The sequence below is a fragment of the Chanodichthys erythropterus genome, chromosome 18 (assembly GCF_024489055.1).
Source record: "Chanodichthys erythropterus isolate Z2021 chromosome 18, ASM2448905v1, whole genome shotgun sequence".
NCBI lineage: Eukaryota > Metazoa > Chordata > Actinopteri > Cypriniformes > Xenocyprididae > Chanodichthys > Chanodichthys erythropterus.
In genome coordinates, this window is record NC_090238.1 from 36,744,180 (window position 1) to 36,766,694 (window position 22,515).

General features: G+C 35.6%; 1 protein-coding gene across 1 annotated transcript in view; it reads left to right on the forward strand.

Moving 5' to 3' along the window:
• The window catches only part of sntg2 (syntrophin, gamma 2), a 96,131-nt gene that overhangs the window by 20,867 nt on the left and 52,749 nt on the right, over positions 1 to 22,515 (forward strand). The window contains exons 2-8 of the mRNA XM_067368017.1: positions 3,928 to 4,065; positions 5,806 to 5,862; positions 6,141 to 6,198; positions 9,039 to 9,082; positions 9,860 to 9,901; positions 15,239 to 15,326; positions 17,009 to 17,100. Coding sequence (XP_067224118.1) covers positions 3,928 to 4,065; positions 5,806 to 5,862; positions 6,141 to 6,198; positions 9,039 to 9,082; positions 9,860 to 9,901; positions 15,239 to 15,326; positions 17,009 to 17,100 — 519 coding nt within the window. The remainder of the gene's footprint in view (positions 1 to 3,927; positions 4,066 to 5,805; positions 5,863 to 6,140; positions 6,199 to 9,038; positions 9,083 to 9,859; positions 9,902 to 15,238; positions 15,327 to 17,008; positions 17,101 to 22,515) is intronic.

Consider the following 22,515-nt stretch of genomic DNA (forward strand, 5'->3'; position numbering starts at 1 on the left):
ACTGTGGAAACTTTACACTGGACCTCAAGCAACGTGGATTGTTTGCCTCTCCTCTCTTCCTCTAAACTGTGGGACCCTGATTTCCAAAGGAAATGCAAAATTTACTTTCATCAGAGAACATAACTTTGGACAACTCAGCAGCAGTCCAGTCCTTTTTGTCTTTAGACGCTTCTGATGCTGTCTGTTGTTCAAGAGTGGCTTGACACAAGGAATGCAACAGCTGAAACCCATGTCCTGCATACGTCTGTGCGTAGTGGTTCTTGAAGCACTGACTCCAGCTGCAGTCCACTCTTTGTGAATCTCCCCCACATTTTTGAATGGGTTTTGTTTCACAATCCTCTCCAGGGTGCGGTTATCCCTTTTGCTTGTACAATTTTTTCTACCACATCTTTTCCTTCCCTTCACCTCTCTATTAATGTGCTTGGACACAGAGCTCTGTGAACAGCCAGCCTCTTTTGCAATGACCTTTTGTGTCTTTCCCTCCTTGTGCCAGGTGTCAATGGTCGTCTTTTGGACAACTGTCAAGTCAGCAGTCTTCCCCATGATTGTGTAGCCTACAGAACTAGACTGAGACCATTTAAAGACCTTTGCAGGTGTTTTGAGTTAATTAGCTGATTAGAGTGTGGCACCATGTGTCTTCAATATTAAACCTTTTCACAATATTCTAATTTTTTGAGATACTGAATTTGGGATTTTCTTTAGTTGTCAGTTATAATCATCAAAATTAAAAGAAATAAAAATTTGAAATATATCAGTCTGTGTGTAATGAATGAATATAATATACAAGTTTCAATTTTTGAATGGAATTAGTGAAATAAATCAACTTTTTGATGATATTCTAATTATATGACCAGCACCTGTATTTAAAAAAAAATTGGGTTGAATGAATGATTCAATGACTCACTCATAAATATTTCAGTTGTTTCATTACTGGATGAATCAACATTTTTTTGAACGAATCTCTTGAATGAATGATTCAGTGATACATATTTTATCAGTCACTTGTCGCCACCTACTGGTGTAACTATGTAATCGGTACAATTGTTATTTGAAGCACCAAATTAATTTCTAAAGGTGATTTGCTCTATTTTGATCGCTTCCGCAGACATCAGTGTTTATATCTGAACTACAAACTTTCATCCCAGTTTTTCTGTGATGATATCAATATTTGTAACACAGGAATAACAAAACTGTGTGGTTGAAAAGACTGTTTGTGTATTCATACCTAAACATGACAACTGTTCTCTCTGGGTCAGCGGCAATGCAAACATAGATTTGACCACAGGCGAATCATTTAGGAATGAGATCATGTGGGTGTTTGAATCGAGATTGCGATCTTTTAACAATTAATCGTGCGGCTTTAATGTATATGTACAGTGGGTATGGAAAGTATTCGGACCCCCTTAGATTTTTCACTCTTTGCTATATTGCAGCCATTTGCTAAAATCATTTAAGTTATTTTTTTTCCTCATTAATGTACACACAGCACCCCATATTGACAGAAAAACACAGAATTGTTGACATTTTTGCAGATTTATTAAAAAAGAAAAAACTGAAATATCACATGGTCCTAAGTATTCAGACCCTTTGCTCAGTATTTAGTAGAAGCACCCTTTTGATCTAATACAGCCATGAGTCTTTTTGGGAAAGATGCAACAAGTTTTTCACACCTGGATTTGGGGATCCTCTGCCATTCCTCCTTGCAGATCCTCTCCAGTTCTGTCAGGTTGGATGGTAAACGTTGGTGGACAGCCATTTTTAGGGCTCTCCAGAGATGCTCAATTGGGTTTAAGTCAGGGCTCTGGCTGGGCCATTCAAGAACAGTCACAGAGTTGTTGTGAAGCCACTCCTTCGTTATTTTAGCTGTGTGCTTAGGGTCATTGTCTTGTTGGAAGGTAAACCTTCGGCCCAGTCTGAGGTCCTGAGCACTCTGGAGAAGGTTTTCGTCCAGGATATCCCTGTACTTGGCCGCATTCATCTTTCCCTCGATTGCAACCAGTCGTCCTGTCCCTGCAGCTGAAGAACACCCCCACAGCATGATGCTGCCACCACCATGCTTCACTGTTGGGACTGTATTGGACAGGTGATGAGCAGTGCCTGGTTTTCTCCACACATACCGCTTAGAATTAAGGCCAGAAAGTTCTATCTTGGTCTCATCAGACCAGAGAATCTTTTTTCTCACCATCTTGGCAAACTCCATGCAGGCTTTCATGTGTCTTGCACTGAGGAGATGCTTCCGTCGGGCCACTCTGCCATAAAGCCCCGACTAGTGGAGGGCTGCAGTGATGGTTGACTTTCTACAACTTTCTCCCATCTCCCGACTGCATCTCTGGAGCTCAGCCACAGTGATCTTTGGGTTCTTCTTTACCTCTCTCACCAAGGCTCTTCTCCCCCGATAACTCAGTTTGGCCGGACGGCCAGCTCTAGGAAGGGTTCTGGTCGTCCCAAACGTCTTCCATTTAAGGATTATGGAGGCCACTGTGCTCTTAGGAACCTTAAGTGCAGCAGAAATGTTTTTTGTAACCTTGGCCAGATCTGTGCCTTGCCACAATTCTGTCTCTGAGCTCTTCAGGCAGTTCCTTTGATCTCATGATTCTCATTTGCTCTGACATGCACTGTGAGCTGTAAGGTCTTATATAGACAGGTGTGTGGCTTTCCTAATCAAGTCCAATCAGTATAATCAAACACAGCTGGACTCAAATGAAGCTGTAGAACCATCTCAAGGATGATCAGAAGAAATGGACAGCACCTGAGTTAAATATATGAGGAGATACTTAGGACCATGTGATATTTTCTTTTTTAATAAATCTGCAAAAATGTCAACAATTCTGTGTTTTTCTGTCAATATGGGGTGCTGTGTGTACATTAATGAGGGAAAAAATGAACTTGAATGATTTTAGCAAATGGCTGCAATATAACAAAGAGTGAAAAATTTAAGAGGGTCTGAATATTTTCCATACCCACTGTATAATGTATATATGGAACAGTTCACTCAGTCATGCAAATAAAAAATATACTTATAGGTATAAAGTAGTTGTCATTTAAATTTTTTTAAGTATAGCCTTATCATCAAAATGAAGTAAAAATTGATTAAATTATTTTGATGAGCTAAAGTAATGGTTAAACATATGACTTTATTGTTATCATTTATCATTTTTACAGGGAGCCTCGTGTTTTCTTTTACACTCATTTATAAATGTCTGCTTTATCTACTCTGTAATGTATGTGTTAGACCTCAGGGCTGATGGGAGAAAAACTCTGCTGGAGAGAGACAGACTGGTGTCAGAATGAGTGAAGACGTGTACCTTCATCTCTTTCCAGCACCTCAGTTCAGTTTTGCTCAGAAAGCATCAGGAGGCGATTCATGATTTCTCTGGCCATATGAAAGTCACAGAAACTGTGATGAATAAAGATTGTAATTGATTCCATAGCGAAAAGTATTTTTCAGCCACAGGAAGTTCCTCCAGGGACTGTTTTGTGGGTTAAGTGAATTAACGTGGCTCTCTAGACTCATTTTGTCCCTGCGCTGGGTTGTCTGAGAGAAAACTTGAAATTAATTGAAAGATCCACAGGCGACATTTCTGTTGCATTTATTCAGTTTATCTTTCAGTGGAGACAGATCCAACTTCTCAAGGTGGAATCAAATACTACGAGAAAAATAAAAGGCAGACATTTTTTACATTAATCTCAATCTTGTGTGCCGTATGGAAGTAGTTCACCTGAAAAGGGGAAGCTTTTCAGAGAGTTGTGACAAGCTGTCATATCTGGGTTCAGAAGACTTGGAAAATAGGTCAAATCTAATATGTTTAATGTTGCTTTTTGGCCACATACACATCCCAGCTAAATGCGGTTGTCAATTAAACTTTTAATCCTATTCGGTTATGTGACTAACATGTTTTTTTTTTTTTTTGCTTATTTTTTCAACAGACAAAAACCGGACTTGCCCTTTTGTACGACGAACACACAAGTAACACCTACGATGTTCGCTTAAAGTTAACGAAAGAGCTGTTAATCATACAGAAGCAGGATGTGGTGTGCGTAAACGGTGGCGACTCCCACTTAAATGTAAGTACTGAGTCTTTGCCTTTGACTCGATCAATATTCAAACATACTCCGGTCATTTCATCATGGTTTAAAGTGGGACGCTTCTCTTCATCAGACATCACAGTTGGCAGCAGATGAGTGTGATCTGTTACAAGTTTTCATTACATTTGACATGGCTGTCAGGAAGCACACGTCACTTCTTTGTTTTTAGGCATGAGATCCTCATTCATCAGTGGCATCACGCTACGGCCGCTATTTTCAGAAATGATGCTGTCAGTACACAATGAAAGTTATTAAATGTGTACAATACATGCCTGAGAATCCAATATAGTCATAATCAAGTGAGTTTTACAGAATGTTTATAATCCTGCTTATATTTTTGGGTTTATAACTACACGTGACCTGCTCCGTCACTTTGACCCAGAAACACATTTTGAGTTTTAGGCACTAAAGTCAAAAGGAAAGTCTCTGCTTTCTAATCGTATAAATAAATATCTTTCCACTCTAAACTGAGGTTGTTTAAGTTTTGGCCATCATAAGCCTTTATTGAGAAGTTGTTTGCGATCCTTTGCATGTTGTTTGACAGAATTAGATGAGTGCTGTGAAGTGTTTCCCATCTGCATTGACTAACCTATTCGTAAATATTAGTAAATCGCTACAGTAAGGATAAACATTTATTGTTTGGATCTTGATAAAAATGACGAAGTTTGAAATTTGAAAACATTTGAAAAATTTTAAACACATGAATAGTAAAATGTATGATCATTGCCTGATATCTTACCAAGCTTGTTTCTGCCACTAAATAAAAACAATACAAAAGACAGTTGCGACTTATAAAGTCAGAACGTTATAAACACAATTATGAGATATAAACTTGCAATCCTTTTTTCCCTCCGAATTGTGTTTATATCTCACAATTCGGACTTTATAACTAGCAATTGCACGTTATAAAGTCAGAATTGCGAGATATAAACACAATTCTAAGAAAAAAGTTATATATTTTTTATTTTTTATTAAGTGGCAGAAAACTTCCATATTTACCTGTATTTGAAAGTTGAGATATTTATTTATTTATGAAAATCAAGACTTTTAAAAAAAAAAAAATCTAAACACATCAACAGTAAAATTTATTTTTATTGCCTGATGTTACCTGTTTGATAGTTTAGATTATTTATTTATGAAAGTTGAGACTTAGATTTTTTATTGTTATTTATTAATTATTAAACATCAATAGTAAAATGTATTCATTTATTGTCTGATATTACCTGTATTTAAAGGTGGAGATTTTGTGCCTTTTTAATGTTAGGCAATAACATTGAAAGTAAATTTCATTTATTTATTTATTTATTTATGAAAGCTGAGACTTTTTTGGGGGGAAAAAACAGTAAATACATCAAAAGTAACATTTATTTTTATTGTCTGATATATTACCTGTATTTGAAAGTTGTGTGAAAAAAAGTTTATACATTTCTTTTGTCTTATTTAATGTTATTTTAAAAACACTAAACACACCAACAGTTACATTTATTTATTTATTACCTGATAATACCTGTATTTGAAAGTTGGGATTTTTAAATCTGTTTTAATGCTATAAAAACAATAAAAACATTAACAGTCTGATTTATGTATTTACTGAACCTGTATAAAGCATTTTACATACAGACTTCAAGTCAAGTGTTGCCATATGATCACTTCTTTAATTATGTTTTTATCTAGTTGATGCTTTGAATATTTTACCAACTAAATTCCCCTTTTTTAAAGCACAGAACTGTTGTACTTCGAAGACAGGTGACTGGAGGTCTCGGTCTGAGTATCAAAGTAGGTCTTTTGCTTCTTTAATGTTGTTCATTCACTTTAAAGAGCTTGATTAAACATACGCAGGTAGTGCACTCATGTCTCCACAGGCAAGATAATCATTGCACAATATCAGTCTTTTAGAGATCAAAGAGGAACCTGATTTTCTGATAAATCAACTCTCATTAGTTTTACTGACAATAATCTTTGATGAGGCAATATTTGTACTTTTGAACCGTGTTGGTATTAGAAGGATGTGAAATGTGAGGAGAATTTCCTTAATGGCTCTTCATGTATTTCAGGGGGGAGCAGAACATAAAGTGCCTGTGGTCATCTCGAAGATTTTCAAAGATCAAGTAGGTAAGATGACAAGAGTTCCTCCCATCCGCTGTAAAGCAGCTGTAGTCAGAGCGCTAGCTATAACCCGTAATATTTGTGCAGCACTTGTAAAAATGACTTTTTGAGAATATTTTTTTAAGAGTATGTTTTATAAGGGAGGGGGAAGTTTTTCTACATCACACTTTTCATGTTTGATTCAGTGTGTTACTTAATTTCCTTGTATTTGTTTCTAAGTAAAAAAAAAAAAAAAAGAGATTTTCTTACTCAGCATTTTTTGTCTTGGCTTTTAATTAAAATATGTAAATGTTCTTAAATCAATATACATTTACTTAAGAAGCAATTTTGACATTAAATCTTGTTTTTCTTTAAAAAGTTATTAATTAATTGATTTGCTAAAACAAGAGCAAATATCTGCCATTGAGGTCAGAAAAATAAACTGAATTCAAAAGGAAAACAAATAAATTTTTCTTAGTCTACTGGCAGATATTTGTCCATGTCTTAAAGGGGTCATGACATGATTCTTTTTTAAATATATATTTTAATGTTCCTTGAGGTTCACTGATAATGTTAAAGTTGCACAAAAACACAAATATCTATGCAGAAAAAGTGATTATTTTCAACCTTCATTCTGACCCTCTGTCTGAAAAGATAAATTTTTAAGGTGCAGCTCCTTTAAGGCTTGACAGTAAATTACACTCATGATTGGCTAACATCACTGCATTGGAAACGGTATCAATGCCCTCTTGTGAGTTAGTGTTTTGAAAACATTATTCATATAAAACCATCATAAACAGACTAAGAATTATAAATCATATACTTGCAGTTTGTGATTCAACTGCTGTCAGATCCAGTACTAGGGCTGGGACAATACATCAATTCTCGATTCGCAATACAGTTATTCTGGATCGATTTTGATATTTTCCAAATGTATCGCAATTTCTCTCTCGAATCAATTCTGATATTAGTCTTAACAGCAGGATAGTTTTTAACTACACTCTAATCCTGACGAAGAAGTGTGCTGGAGATTACTCATGTGTTCGGCTGAGTCATTTAAGTGGTTAAATATACTTCCACCTCGGCTCAGAATGCTTTTATGATGCAAGATTAATATAAACACAGCCCACTGCGAACACCCTTGTAATTCACTTCAAAATTCTCAAACTTTATAAATTATGTGATGATATAGTCATATGGAGGCAGGCATATGCAAATGTTTTTGACCGTGTGACGTTACAGATCCCACAATATCAAAGCTTTAAATAAATGCTTTTTATATATTGAGGAGGATGTTTTAAAAGGGACCTATAATTTCCCTTTTCACAAGATGTAATATAAGTCCAGAGACTGTCTGTGTTTGTGAAGTTTCAGCTCAAAATACCCCACAGATCATTTATTGTAGCTTGTCAAAGCAAAAACACGCTGTTTTTGTGTGTGTCCCTTTAAATGCAAATGAGCTGCTGCTCCAGAAGAGGGCGGAGCTTTAATAGCTCAACAACAACAAAGCTGGAGAATCTCACGCAGCCAAAATGAGGAAAGTGTTCAGCCTTACATTGTTCAAACCGGAGTCGACACTGATGGAGAGACTCAGGAAGAAGTTACAACTTTTAGACGTTTCTGAATGGTTAGTGGATAAATTGATGTAGTTGCTGTGGAGTTGATTCAACTCATCCACTAGCATGTGCCGTCATGTTCATCTTTTGTGTTGAATTGATCCTCGTTTGTGAAGCAGTCCGGCGTAAAATGACGGCATGACAACAACACTCGACTACAACAACTCTTCCTCTTCTCTAAAGCAGCCCAACATGGCCCCGCCCCCTTTGTTGCGTGTTCTAAGGGGCGGGGTTTATGTAAATTTTAGGGTTTGTGATGTCACTAACCCAGGAAGAAGCTCGATGTAGTCCCTAGCAGCTGTTTGTTGTAGTCCTCAAACAGCGAATTCTTCAAATGAAAATATCTCCTTTCATTGAACTTTGAGCGTCGTAACTTTGCAGATGTTGTTTATGATCAAACAGCAACATTACACACTAACTAAAGTTAAAAAAGTGAAATCATAATCAACCACACCTTTAATCAACAGTATGTTTTAATTGTACAAACTCTCTTTTATCAAAGGATCAAGGTGAATTTGATTTCTCATGTCATGACACTCACACTTTTTTCACAAAACAAGTCTTAATATTTCAGTTCATTTTGCTTCTCAAGTAAATCTTGCATTAAGAAAACAACCAAAATACAATATATGTTTTTGCATAATTTTGCAGTTTTTTTAAAATATTTTTGGCAAATTATTCTCAGTGTGTAAAATCTAGTAGTGTACAGTTCTTCCTACTGTTTTCTTGTTGTTTTTCATTTAAAATAAATGACCTGCACATCCGTTTGATATCCGTATAATTAACACTTGCTCGCGTTATAGTTTATTCATCGCAAGTATCTGACAGCAGCTGCTAACATGTGATTAGTATCTGATCCTACTGTATTTAAGAACAATATAGCTTTGTTTCGTGCAATACAGTTCAAATATATTATTAATCGCGGCTAATTACTGTACAAGCCTTTATGCATATTTGTTTGCAGTTTTATTGGTTTTTATTAGCTTCCCGCTGAGTTATCCACCCTTAGAGCTGCTTGATATCAGAAAGCTTATGAAGTTTCATCATATGTGTCAGAACGCATTGAACTAAAACCTTGATTTGTGTGAAATTCGTCCCAAAGCGCTTCACGTCTTTGCTAAAGCCAATGCCAGATTGAAAGGCTCATCAAACTCAAATCCTGATTGCCATGTCATCGCATAAGCACTACTAAATGAGTAATTATATCCCAATCTTTCCATTAACCTCTGACTGGACCGTCCGGGGCCGCAGCCGATCAGACGGGGATGCTGTTTATCGGCGACGCCGTGTTGCAGGTTAGTGTTTTGGGCCTTTGCACGCTCTTGTTCTTTACGCTGCTCTCGGGGTCAAGGGTGCGTGTTAGAGCAGCATTCCCTCTGCATTTTAATGATGCTTCCCTCTGATTCATTTTCTCCAGCTTGACTGGAGGTTTAACCTTTATCTCTTTTGTATGAATCACTGGAACAGCAACAGAGAGAAAGAGCTAGAAATATAATAATAGTTCCTGCGGTGCAACTAAAGCGACTTGTTTTATTTCATTTGAATGTTACAAGACTCTCTGAGGCTCTTTACATATATAGGCTATATAAATATCCACACATTATATTCAGCAATGATTTCTGAAGGATCATGTGACACTGAAGACTGTAGTAATGATGCTGAAAATTCAGCTTTGATCACTGGATATAAATTACATTGTGAAATATATTCAAATAGAAAACAGTTATTTTAAATTTTAATAATATTTCACATTTTTGATCACATAAATGCAGCTTTGGAGAGTCTTTTAAAAACATTTTAAAAATCTGACCCTGAACTTTTGAATGGTTGTGTATTGTATGTCAAATTGCAAATTGACATACAATACTTATTTATTATTATGCAAAATAAAATGTCTGGTCGCATTAAAGTAAAGAGAATTTGGGATTAAATGTGGTTATTTGTCGTTAAAATAATGCAAAAAGTCATCGTAATTTCTTTTTTTTTCTTCCGATTTTGGAGTGAAATGCGACCTGAGCTTGATTTTAATGTCTAAATGTGATTTCTGCTGAACGTTTTTCTTTTCTTTGCAGGTCAATGGCATTAACGTGGAGAAGTGTACACATGAGGAAGTCGTGAGTATTCGATTGGCTTTTTCATCCTTGCTCTTGAAATGCCATTGATGCAGAATTAATCAAAAGTGACGCTGAAACCTTTTATATCAGTAGCGGATGTTTGGTTTCTCCCTGTAAGGTCTCAGCTATAACTAATCGATAGTGAGTAGATTCATCACAGCTCAACCTCGAGAGAGGATGAGCCGAAACACTCACTCACACTGGCAGCTTTCCTCTCTCTCTCTCTCTCTCTGGATCCTGACAGCCGTTCTTTGCATTTCAATTGGGAAGACGAAGGATGCGATTAATGATTTCACTAAACAACCACAGACTAACTAAGACAAGCTGTCACGACATCAGCTTCTGTCCGGGAGAAGCTGACAGAAATCATCCTGTAGGACAGAAAAGTCACACTTGAGAATCGGCAGTGTCTCAGTTGTTTCTCCTAGAAATCAAATGGAGGCTCTTGCTTGGATGTTTCTCCTGAGAAAAAAAAAAAAAAAAAAAACTTTATTCAAAGTTCATGTTTAGTTCATTTTTACATTTTCATTGACATTTGTGCATTTACCATTCAAAAATGATCCGTCAAAGAGTCAACAATATTTGTTATATACAATGTTATTGGTAATATGTCTTAATACATTTTAAGATATAATGTAGTTAACTAATGAAACCTTATTGTAAAGTGTTAACTACAACATAATTTGGGTTGAAAATGAACAAACCCAGCGGTTGGGTTACATTTTTGTTCAGTCTGCTGGGCAGTTTTATTTAACTCAACTATTGTTTAAAAATGACTATATGTCTGGCTTAAAATGAACCCAAAATAGGTTGGAAATTAAAAATTTGACACATAATTACTAGAGGCAACAATAATAATCAAAAGGTGAACATGCATTAATCAAGTTATTAAATATTTAATTATTATTCATGAAACTTATTAATAAATGTTAATTTCCAACATACTTTGGGTTCATTTAAGTCATTTTCAAACAATAATTGAGTTAAATAAAACTACCCAGCGGGGGCAAACATTTAACCCAACCGCTGGGTTTGTCCATTTTCAACCCAGCATTTTTTTGAGTGAGATTAATACATACTGAAGTGTTGTTTGTTGGAAGTTTGTGTTTATCTTTACATTGAAATATATGCATTTAGCAGACATTTTTATCCAAAAGAGGAACAAAAGCAATCTGTAATATCCAATGCCAAGCTTGTATACAATGTTATTGGTAATATTTCGGAATATATTTGTAATTAGAAATATAATTAAAGCTGCAGTCCGCGATTTTTCCTCTTTGTCGCCATCTCTTGTTTGAAACCTGCAATTGCAGTCATATGTGGAAAAGTTATCTATATGTGTGCGTTGTGCATTGACACAGCTCGGATGAATCTACTGTTTGCTGTCAGTCCAAAGTCTTTTGCTTTTTGACTACGGCTGAATCTCCAGTTGTCACTGATGATTGTCATTTGGATCTTTCTGGATTACAATCCGCCATCAAGTTTAATTATTTCAGCTGCTGTGAGAAAAGGCTATAAATGATCCGCTACCTGCAGCATTCTCATGTGATAAAACCGACTAGCCTGGACGGGCCTCCTCCTTTCTGTTTATGGACGTGACGTAATGACGCACAGATGAACTGATGTGTGCTCGAATTTCCCATGTCGCTCTTATTATAAAACATTATTACAAGCTTACCGGTGTGAATCGAGCTAAGATAGTGAGATAGTTTTGAACACTGGCTGGTTATGTACTTGCTCTAAATTGATTTTGGATAATTTTTAACCAAAAAAAGTTACGGACTGCAGCTTTAAGTACAGAAACATTTTTGTAAATTAATGCATCTGTCATTTAGTCAGTTTAGTTTCATTTTCATGGACTTTTAGTTAGTTTCTCTTTAGTTACCTGTTTCCTTTGTTCCAGTTTGCCGCCACCTATCAGTTGTCATGGACATTCACCTGTTTGCATTTGGTTCATCAGCTCTGTGTATTTAAGTTCCTCTTTAGTTCTCATTCATTGTCGGCTATTGTTCGTGTATGGTTCACACTGTTACGTTGGATCCTGTTGGATATCTTTATTTGAACTAAATCGTCCTTGTCTTCATCCTTGGTGGGTGACAGCTTCGTTTTCATTTGCGTCTTTTTATTGCCTGCAAAGTTATTTTAGATGAAGTGCCTGAGACAAAGTTTATACTTCATTGAAGTATAATTAAAAGTCTCCTGGGTAATGAAAGAGCAGTTTTCCTCTGGGATATTATTGCATACTGTAAGTGGTAGTGCGTGTTTGAGATGCGACACCAACCAAAGAGATGATCATCAAAAGATGAGATCATTAGGAAAAATGTGATTGCTTTATTAAACAATCTTTTAAATATGATTAAGAGCTCAGGACCCAGTTGCATAGACAAAGCCACTATGTTAAGACTGTGACTTAAAGGGATAGTTCACCCAAAAATACTTCTGTTGTCTTCTGTTGAACCAAATGGTAGCCATTGACTTCCATAGTATTTTTTTTTCCTACTATGGAAGTCAATGGGTGCCGTCAGCTGTCTGGTTTTTGGGAGAACTATCCCTTTAAAAACTAGTTTTACGAACTAGCAGTTAGCTTCAGTAATCAGTCTTACTTTTTGGATTCAAATGAGATCAGTCGGTTTGACTTGAAAATGTTATGACTAGTGTTGTTATGATCTTAAAGAAGAAAAAAAACTTACATTAGACCAATTAGACTAGTTTATGCTGTTTATGAAACCGGCCACTGGACCAGATTATAACTGTGCATATTCAATCGCTGCATGGTCGAAAATGATAAAGTACAACTTACTGAAATGTGACATGTAGCAGTGTTTCAAAACTGGAAAGATATCAATAGATCAGCTTGTAAACAATAACTTAAAGTTACATTTACCTCATTAAAGCCATTCATTATCCATAAAATCGATAGTTACAGTATAGCTAGAAAAAAACAACTCTAGAGAGAACATTTTCATAAATGCACTTTATATTTTTTACTTATGCGTTATTTAATGTATGCTTGTTATTTAAAATGGCTTGTTAAATGAATGTTCTGGTTTCGACCTCCAGCGATTAATGTCTGTCAGTGTAAACACTTTAGATCGAAGGCACAAACACACACAAGGGTTTCTTGGCGAGGACGTGGTTTCCTTTAGTATCCGCTCTCTGTGGAAATGTTGCACAAGTGTGTCATGTTTTCTTCAGAGAGGAAAGCTCAGATTTGCTAAATGCAGTAACTTTCCTAGCTGTGGTTATGATCAAATGAAGTCTAAAAGTCGACATGAAATTAAAATTCCTTCAAAAGTCCACTGTAAACTGGTTCTCAGATCTGACTTCTGCTATCAAACATACTTTACACCTTCAATTTCTGATGGAGAAAATTAATTTCACCCTTGTCTGGTTGTAAAATGTGTTGTCAATACCCTTTAATGTTGACTTTAAGTTCTCGTCATACTGAAGGGATACAATTGATCCATTTTCAAAACGTTTAGTTTAAAAGTGATAAGATGTTATTTAGAAGAGACTAGATGCTGTTATGTCTTAGATCAAAATAAAACACTATTTGTTCACATGTATGTCATGTGACCATTAACTGACATTGAAAAAGTGTGAACATGCAAATGTGTTGATACATTATTGAAATATTAACTTACATATTAGGGGGACTTCAAGAAAATACATTCTTTTTTGAAGATTAAATCATTATGTTTTACAAGAAAATACTATTTCTGTTTTTTGTAATTCAAAATTTCTTTATAATTATTTGTGAAATTTACTAGCAATTTATATACAGTAAATGAGAACTATTACAACATGTAAATATGTTGTAATATTATTGAAATATTAATTTAATATCTCAGGGAACTTTAAGAAAATACACTATTTTTTAAGATTATTGGAGTACGTTTTACTCTTCTACTTCAAAATGTCTTTGTAATTTTGAAATTTACTAAGAATATATGAAAGGAAATTAACAACATGCAAATGTGTTGTTGAATTTAAAAATTTAAGGGGATTTTTTAAGGGGATTTTTTAAGATTATTTGAATATGTTTTACAAGAAAATGCTCTTTTCAGTCTTTCTACTTCAACATTTTTTGTAATTTTGAAATTTACTTGCAAATTATTTCAACGTGCAAATGTGTAGTTAAATTATTGAAATATAAACTTATAATTTTAGGAGGACTTCAAGAAAATACACTGTAAAAATATAATTTTTTGAAGATTATTGGAGTATGTTTTATAAGAAAATGCTCTTTCTACTTCAAAATCTCTTTGTAATTTTGAAATTTACTAACAATTTATAAACTGAAATATTTCAACATGCAAATGTGTTGTTAAATTATTCAAATATTAACTTATTATCTCAGGGAACTTCAAGAAAATACACTGTAAAAAAAGATTTTCTTTTTGGAAGATTGAGTATGTTTGGGAAGAAAATACTCTTTCTTTCTTTCTACTTCAAAATTTCTTTGTAATTTTGAAATTTACTTGCAATTTATAAATGGAAATTATTTCAACGTGCAAATGTGTAGTTAAATTATTGAAATATAAACTTAAAATTTTAGGAGGACTTCAAGAAAATACACTGTAAAAATATTATTTTTTGAAGATTATTGGAGTATGTTTTATAAGACTTTTTTGAAATTTACTAGCAATTTATAAACTGAAATATTTCAACATGCAAATGTGTTGTTAAATTATTCAAATATTAACTTATTATCTCAGGGAACTTCAAGAAAATACACTGTAAAACATTTTTTGTTTGTTTTTTTTTTTGGAAGATTGAGTATGTTTGGGAAGAAAATACTCTTTCAGTCTTTCTACTTCAAAATTTCTTTGTAATTTTGAAATTTATTAGCAATTTATAAATGTAAACTGTTTCAACATGCAAATGTGTTGTTAAATTATTGAAATATAAACTTATAATCTCAGGGAACCTCAAGAAAATACACTTTAAAATTGATTTTTTTGAATATTAAATCAGTACGTTTTCCAAGAAAAGTCTTTTTTTACTCCAAAATTTCGTTTGTAATTACTTGTGAAATTTAGCAACAGTGTAAATGACAGTTGTTTCAGTTAAATCCTACACCTCAAAGAGGTTCTGATGCCAAAAAAGTCTGTAAGATATCTGAAGATACGAGACACTGACGGTGTAACTGTTTGTGTAAGGAGCAGTTATTCAACCTGAGCTCAACACGGCTCTGACTGAAATAACTCATGATTTAATTCAAATGCTGAGGCTCCTCAACTCAATTAGCTGTGAAACGGTCATTTAAATGCAGTTCAGACATCTTTCCTCCTCATGACAGTGTCAGAAGGATGTTTTATCTCTGCCTCCTTGCAGGTTCATCTTTTGCGAACGGCAGGGGATGAAGTCACCATCACTGTACGTTACCTCAGGGAAGCGCCGGCCTTCTTAAAACTCCCATTAGGTAGGTTTGACCAGAACAACTTCACATCTAAGCTCTGGTACTGAACCTAGTGAGCTGTCATGCTGTCTAAATAGGCGGTGCTCTCCTTAGGAAGCATCCTAAATGAAATGCAGCCTCATTAGTGAGTGATTTGGATGCTCTACATAATCTGTAATGTTGCATTTTGCATTGGAGACTCACAATTGATTCTGATAGCTAACTATAAAAATGTATCATCATATTTCATCCTCCATCTTTTCACTGAGCTTGTTGCAGTGTGTTCTTTCATAATGTGTGTCATAATCAAGTATTAATTGTGAATGTCGCTTATACAATTTAGTTTCTATGTATTTTGTGCATTTTTGATGATGAATTAGCCATAAATATTGCCAGAAAATGCAACTGTAATGTAACTGGTTGGTAACGGGCTTGTGTAACCAAACAACAGTTCCCATCATTCTCTGTAGAAACCAGAATGATCAAATATGCAAATGCTGCATCAATTACCAGTGTCATTTTAGTATTATTTATATACTATTATACTTTTTATTAATATTTTTGTTTAAGGTTTAGTAATATTGTGCTTTTGTCATTTGTTAGTTTTTGGTCTTTTGTAAAAACATTTCAGTTTCAGTTTTAGTAATTTTAGTACTGTTTTTCAGTTGGTTGCCAAGGCAATATTTCTAATTTTTTAGAATTTAAGTTATTTAACTAATATTCATATATTTCTATGTATTTTATTTCAGCCTTATTTCAATTATAATTTTTTTTAAAGGTTTTAATAGTTAAAGATTTTTTTTAATGCTAAAATTATTAAACTTTAAGGTTTTTCATCTAATTATATATATATATATATATATTACTTTTTTCAAAATATTTTTTTAAATGAAAATATACATGTATAATATATGGGTTTAGTGGATGTAGACTTTTTTATATGTATGTATATGCTTTTATATTTTAGCTTTATTTAAAAAAAAGTATATTAATATATATGGTTAATGCATTAAATGGTTGATGGTTATATATGATAATATAAATTTTTAAAAAGTTTGTTGTGTTCTTTTTAACATTTAAAAAAAATAAATATAAATATACTTTTTATGGTTTTAGTTTTCATGAACAACAGCAACACTGTCAGTTCCACACCTGATGCACAACCTTTGCTCTCAAACCTTTGTTATACCAGCGCTGGAAAGCATCCTGTGCTTGTTATGAAGTGAAAAAGAGAAAGAAAAATCTGTCCAAGGCATCCAATTTTTGCAGACTAAAATGACTTTAATGCACATCACATTCCAACTAGTAAGTCAGATCTGAAGGCAGCGTCGGCTCTGCAGGACGGTGAATCTCTTGGGACTGAACTGAGCAGCTGTGCTACTGTATCTGTGCTGCTTTCAACAGAAAGACGACTTTCAGAGCAGCGTGTTGAAGATGCCCCTGCATGAAATGGACTTTTTGTGCTCTGCATTTTCCAGTGATGGCCGTGTCAGAATTCTTGCGTCTTGTGTATTTCACACTCACCTTACCCATAATCTCCTGTGACTTTGGTGTCTATGGCATCGTGACAACCTAGAAGGCGGCTTGCCAAGCTAATACACGTCATATCGCTCGGCTTTAGAAGTGCAGCGCTACCAGAGTAGATTTGCACACAATATGAGCTCTGCTTTATATAGAATATATACTAATCTGCCATATATCCTCAGGTTCACCCGGACCGTCCAGCGATCAGAGTAGCAGAGCGTCCTCGCCGCTTTTCGACAGTGGTTTGCATTTAAATGGGAACTCGAGCAACACGGTAAGTCACCTTTTGTATCACTGCGAGCATCACTTCTGTTAAGGAGCTTATTCGTAAGCCTCAAAAGTGAGACGGATGACAGAACCAGGCTGAAAATGCCTCTTTCTCAAATAGAGAGGTGGAATTGACTCCATACACTTAAGCATCTCTATTATTTTTGCTCATAATTAGGTTTAGTGATTTGAACAAAGCCATACACTGCAGAAAAAAAGAAAAAAAAAGATTTCTTATTCAGTGTTTGTAAGTGATATAACAAGATATTAAGTATTGTTTTCCAAAAAAAAAATCAAAATTAAGTTTTTATGCTTAAAACCAACTTTTTATCTCACAATTTTTTATATCTTGCAATTCCGACTTTATTACATGCAATTGCTAGTTTATATCTCACAATTCTGAGAAAAAAGTCAGGATTGCGTGATAACTCGCAATTGTGAGAAAAAATTTACTTTAAAAAAATATTCTGACTTTAACTCGTAATTCTGATTTATATCTAGCAATTCTGACTTTATAACACATAATTCTGACTTTATATCTCACAATTCTAACTTTATATCTCGCAATTCTGACTTTATAACTCTCAATTTCAACTTTATAACTCATCATTTTGACTATAACTCGCAATTTCAACTTTATAACTCATAATTTTGACTATAACTCACAATTCCGGCTTTATATTTCGCAATTCTGACTTTATAACTCGCAATTCTGACTTTATAACACAATTCTGACTTTATATCTTGCATTCTGTCTTTATATCTCGCAATTCTGACTTTATAACTCGCAATTTCAACTTTATAACTCATAATTTTTACTATAACTTGCAATTCCGGCTTTATATTTCGCAATTCTGACTTTATAACTTGCAATTCTGACTTTATAACTCGCAATTCTGACTATAACTCACAATTCTGACTTTATAACACAATTCTGACTTTATATCTCGCAATTCTGACTTTATAACTCTCAATTTCAACTTTATAACTCATAATTTTGACTATAACTTACAATTCCGGCTTTATAACTCGCAATTTCAACTTTATAACTCATAATTTTGACTATAACTTGCAATTCCGGCTTTATATTTCGCAATTCTGACTTTATAACTCGTAATTTTGACTATAACTCGCAATTCTGTCTTTATAACTCGCAATTTCAACTTTATAACTCATAATTTTGACTATAACTCACAATTCCGGCTTTATAACTCATAATTTTGACTATAACTCGCAATTCCGGCTTTATATTTTGCAATTCTGACTTTATAACTCATAATTTTGCCTATAACTCGCAATTTCAACTTTATAACTCATAATTTTGACTATAACTCGCAATTCCGGCTTTATATTTTGCAATTCTGACTTTATAACTCGCAATTCTGACTTTATAACTCGTAATTTTGACTATAACTCGCAATTCCGGCTTTATATTTTGCAATTCTGACTTTATATCTCGCAAATTCTGACTTTACAATTCGCAATTCTGAGTTTATATATCACAATTCTGAGAAAAATGTCAGAATTGTGAGATAAAAAGTCGCACTTACCTTTTTTATATTTTATTTCATGCAGGGAAACAAGCTTCCATAAATATATGCCAGTAGAGTAGGATAATATAAATGTACTTGTTTTCCATTTGAATTGTTTATTTTTCTGACCAAAATCATGTGATACAAAAATACACAAATACAAAAAAAAAATTATGATTGATTTTATTTGACATGCACATGCTCTGTTTAGATTGTGTTTGTTGAAGAGCTGCTAACAAAGTAATTTACTCACTTAATTTTCTCTATCTTAAAGAGGACCTGTTGTGCCCTTTTACAAAGTCTTGATGTTGTTTTGGGGCTAGAACAGGTTTTCATGCTTGAATGTTGATTATTTTCCTCATATTCTCCATTGCTGCAGCTCCTCTCTTCCCAGTCTGTCAGTAACGCTCTGTTTAGTTCCTGTCTCTATGAAGCCCCTCCTTCCAAAAAGCACAATGAGCTCTGATTTGTCAGCTGGAGCAGTGCGTTGTGATTGGTCAAGCACTTTGAGTGTGTAAATTGGGGAAATGTCCCGCCCCTTACCATAACCACCAGTTTCAACACACTACTAACTAACTCAACCAGGCCCCGCCCCTTTATTCTGTGTATGAATTATGTAAATGAGGAATATTGTGATGTGTTCGTTCCCAGAAGAAAACTCAAGACTACAACAGAGGTGTTTCAGAGAGTTCAGAAACACTGACACTGATATAGAGATGAACTCCTGCTGGAAGGACTTTGTGCAGCTTTTTCATATTCAAACATCAACATTACACACTAAAGAAAGATGAACATGGAAAAAGGCATAATAGGTCCTCTTTAAAATGTAAACAAGTGTAAATATCAACATTATCATATATGTCTAAAGTCTATGAGGTAAAATATGAGCTTACTGAAGAAATTTAATCAATCTGCTGTTTTACTCCATCTTGTGCATCCGGCTCTAAAATATCATTGAGACTTGGAGGTGCAGGACTAGTGCTAGTTACCATCCAAAACACTATTGTCCTAATAAGAAGCCTCGACTGCACCGACAGCCCACTCCAGCAGCATATAGAGGTCATGCTTTTCATTCTGACCTTCAAAGATCATTGCCAATGCACCTCGCTGCCAGTTAATACAGTGCGGCAGCCACTCGACCTGACGGAGTGAGAATATCCTGCCGTCAGATGAAAGAACACGCTGCGTCTCGTTAAGTCACTGGTCACTTTATTCAAACCAGAGAGCAAAGGTAAGGCAGACATCTCACTCGATCTGCTCGCGGACTACATGAACTCCCAGAGATTTACATGCCTCACATTAATGTGACACTAAGACTCGGGGGAGATTGCGTGTCAGCAGGTGAAGCTTCAGAGAAGCTCTGAGATCTGCATACAGCCCCTGAAAATCCATTCACGCCTCAGCGCAATGTAAGAGAGGGCTGAAAATGTGAAATTCAATCTCTGAGTGCTGACAAATCAAGATTTTGGTGTTGGATGCGACCGAAAGGCAGTCTATAAATAGAACAGAGCTCAGAAACGTTGCTGATTATAGTTGCCGCCATGATTTTGTAGAGCAGGGGTTTTTGACTCGGGCCCTCCAGGTCAACTTTCCTGCTGATTTTAGCTCCAAACCTAATCAATTAAGCTAATCAAGTTCTTCAGGATTACTACAAAGTTACAGGTGGGTGAGTTTGATCAAGTTTGGAGCTAAACTCTGCAGGGAAGTGGACCTCCAGGGCCAGAGTCAAGAACCCCTGATATAGAATGATCTGGATGTTTGCAAGGGTGTTGCTATGGGGTTTCTAGAGTGTTTGCCAGGACATTGCTATTGTGTTGCTAAGGGTGTTTGCCAGGGCATTTCTTTGGGGTTGCTAGGGTGTTCTGGGTGTTTACCAGGGCGTTGTTTTGGAGTTGCTACATGACGTTGCTATGTGGTTGCTATTGTGTTCTGGGTGTTTGCCAGGACGTTGCTATGGGGTTACTATAGGACATTTACGGACTAAACACGTAAATGAACGGCGAGAATGCATTATAAGTTTTCTGTTTTCAGTTAAAAAGTTGTCAGTTAAGTGGCCCCTAAGTTAATAATTAACCGTTTTTACAACAGACGTGATTCAATCAAAAACCTACTTTAGCTTGATAATAACTTTTCCTTAGGGCTGCTGCAAAGCCAAAATAATCTTTGCCCATTAATTTTCCTATTATCACTGTAAAGTTGCTTTGAAACAATCTGTATTGTGAAAAGCACTATGTAAATGAAGATGGGGTTGCTAGGGTATTCTGGGTTTTTTCCAGGACGTTGCTGTGGGGTTACTATAGGACATTGCTATGGGGTTGCTAGGGTGTTGTGGGTGTTTGCCAGAGCGTTGCTGTGGGGTTGCTAGGGTGTTCTGGGTGTTTGCCAGGATGTTGCTATAGGGTTTCTAGGGTGTTCTGGGTGTTTGCCAGGATGTTGCTATAGGGTTTCTAGGGTGTTCTGGGTGTTTGACAGGGTGTTGCTGTGGGGTTGCTATAGGATGTTGTTATGGGGTTGCTAGGGTGTTCTGTGTGTTGCCCAGGCGTTGCTGTGGGGTTGCTATAGGGTGTTCTGGGTGTTTGCCAGGATGTTGCTATGGAGTTGCTATAGGATGTTGCTGTGGGGTTGCTAGGGTGTTCTGGGTGTTTGCCAGGGCATTGCTGTGGGGTTGCTAGGATGTTCTGGGTGTTTGCTAGGACGTTGCTATGGGGTTGCTAGGGTGTTCTGGGTGTTTGCCAGGGCATTGCTATGGGGTTGCTAGGGTGTTCTGGGTGTTTGCCAGAATATTTCCATGGGGTTGCTAGGGTGTTCTGTGTGTTTGCCCGGGCATTGCTGTGGGGTTGCTAGTGAATCCGGGTTTTTGCCAGGGCGTTGCTGTCGGGTTGCTAGTGAATCCGGGTTTTTGCCAGGGCATTGCTGTCGGGTTGCTAGTGAATCCGGGTTTTTGCCAGGGCGTTGCTGTGGGGTTTCTAGGGTGTTCTGGGTGTCACTCTTATCGTAGTACTATTTATATACTATTGTAGTATTCATTAATATTTTTTTGTTAGCTTTTTAATTGATTTTATTTAGTTGCCTAGGCATAATTTCTAATTTTAATTTTTTTTGTCTAATATGTATTTTTTATTATAGCTTTATTCCAATTAACAAAAACATTTTTTAGTTTCAGCTTTAGGTAACAACAATGTTGTTTTCCAGGATGTTACTATAGGATTGCTAGGAGTACTGTTTGTTTGCCAGGGTGTTGCTAAGTGGTTGCTAGGGTGTTCTGTGTGGTTTCTTCCTGTCACAAGTGAAAAGTCTCTCTGATATTTTAATGGCTTGGGTTCCTCCTTCAATGTAAGTTTAGAAGATGTTCCTTCCATTTAAACCAACCTCTGTCCCTACGCATGAGAAATAGTAATAGTGATGTTTGTCTTAACATACAATGTGGGTCACCATGGTGTGTTCAGATCAGCTCATTTATCAGTTCTGTGTAAATGAGAGCGCTTTCCAGGAGCAGAAGAGTTTCTTTTAATGAAGTTCTCCTAGATGCATCCTCTTCACACAAAAACATGGGGATAATGTAGGAGGCCTTTTTCTATGAAATATACTTCATTATTAAACATTGAATGGCAGCCAGTGTATCCAATTACCGTAAACAGATGAATTCTTTTCTTCTATTGACTCTCTCTGCCTTTGCCAGGCATGGAAATGTGCAAAAACACATGCAGCGCTCTCCTGACTGCTGAGTCAACAATATTTGTGCTTTTTTTCTTGTGTTCTTCAAATTAGTTTTTTTTTTTTCTAATCCTCTTGTAGTCGTTGAATTCGTCGCCCGCAGGTGATTATAATTCTCTGCGCTCGTCGTCCCCTCCAGGCTGCTGTGACATTGAGCTGATTGACAGCATTTCGCT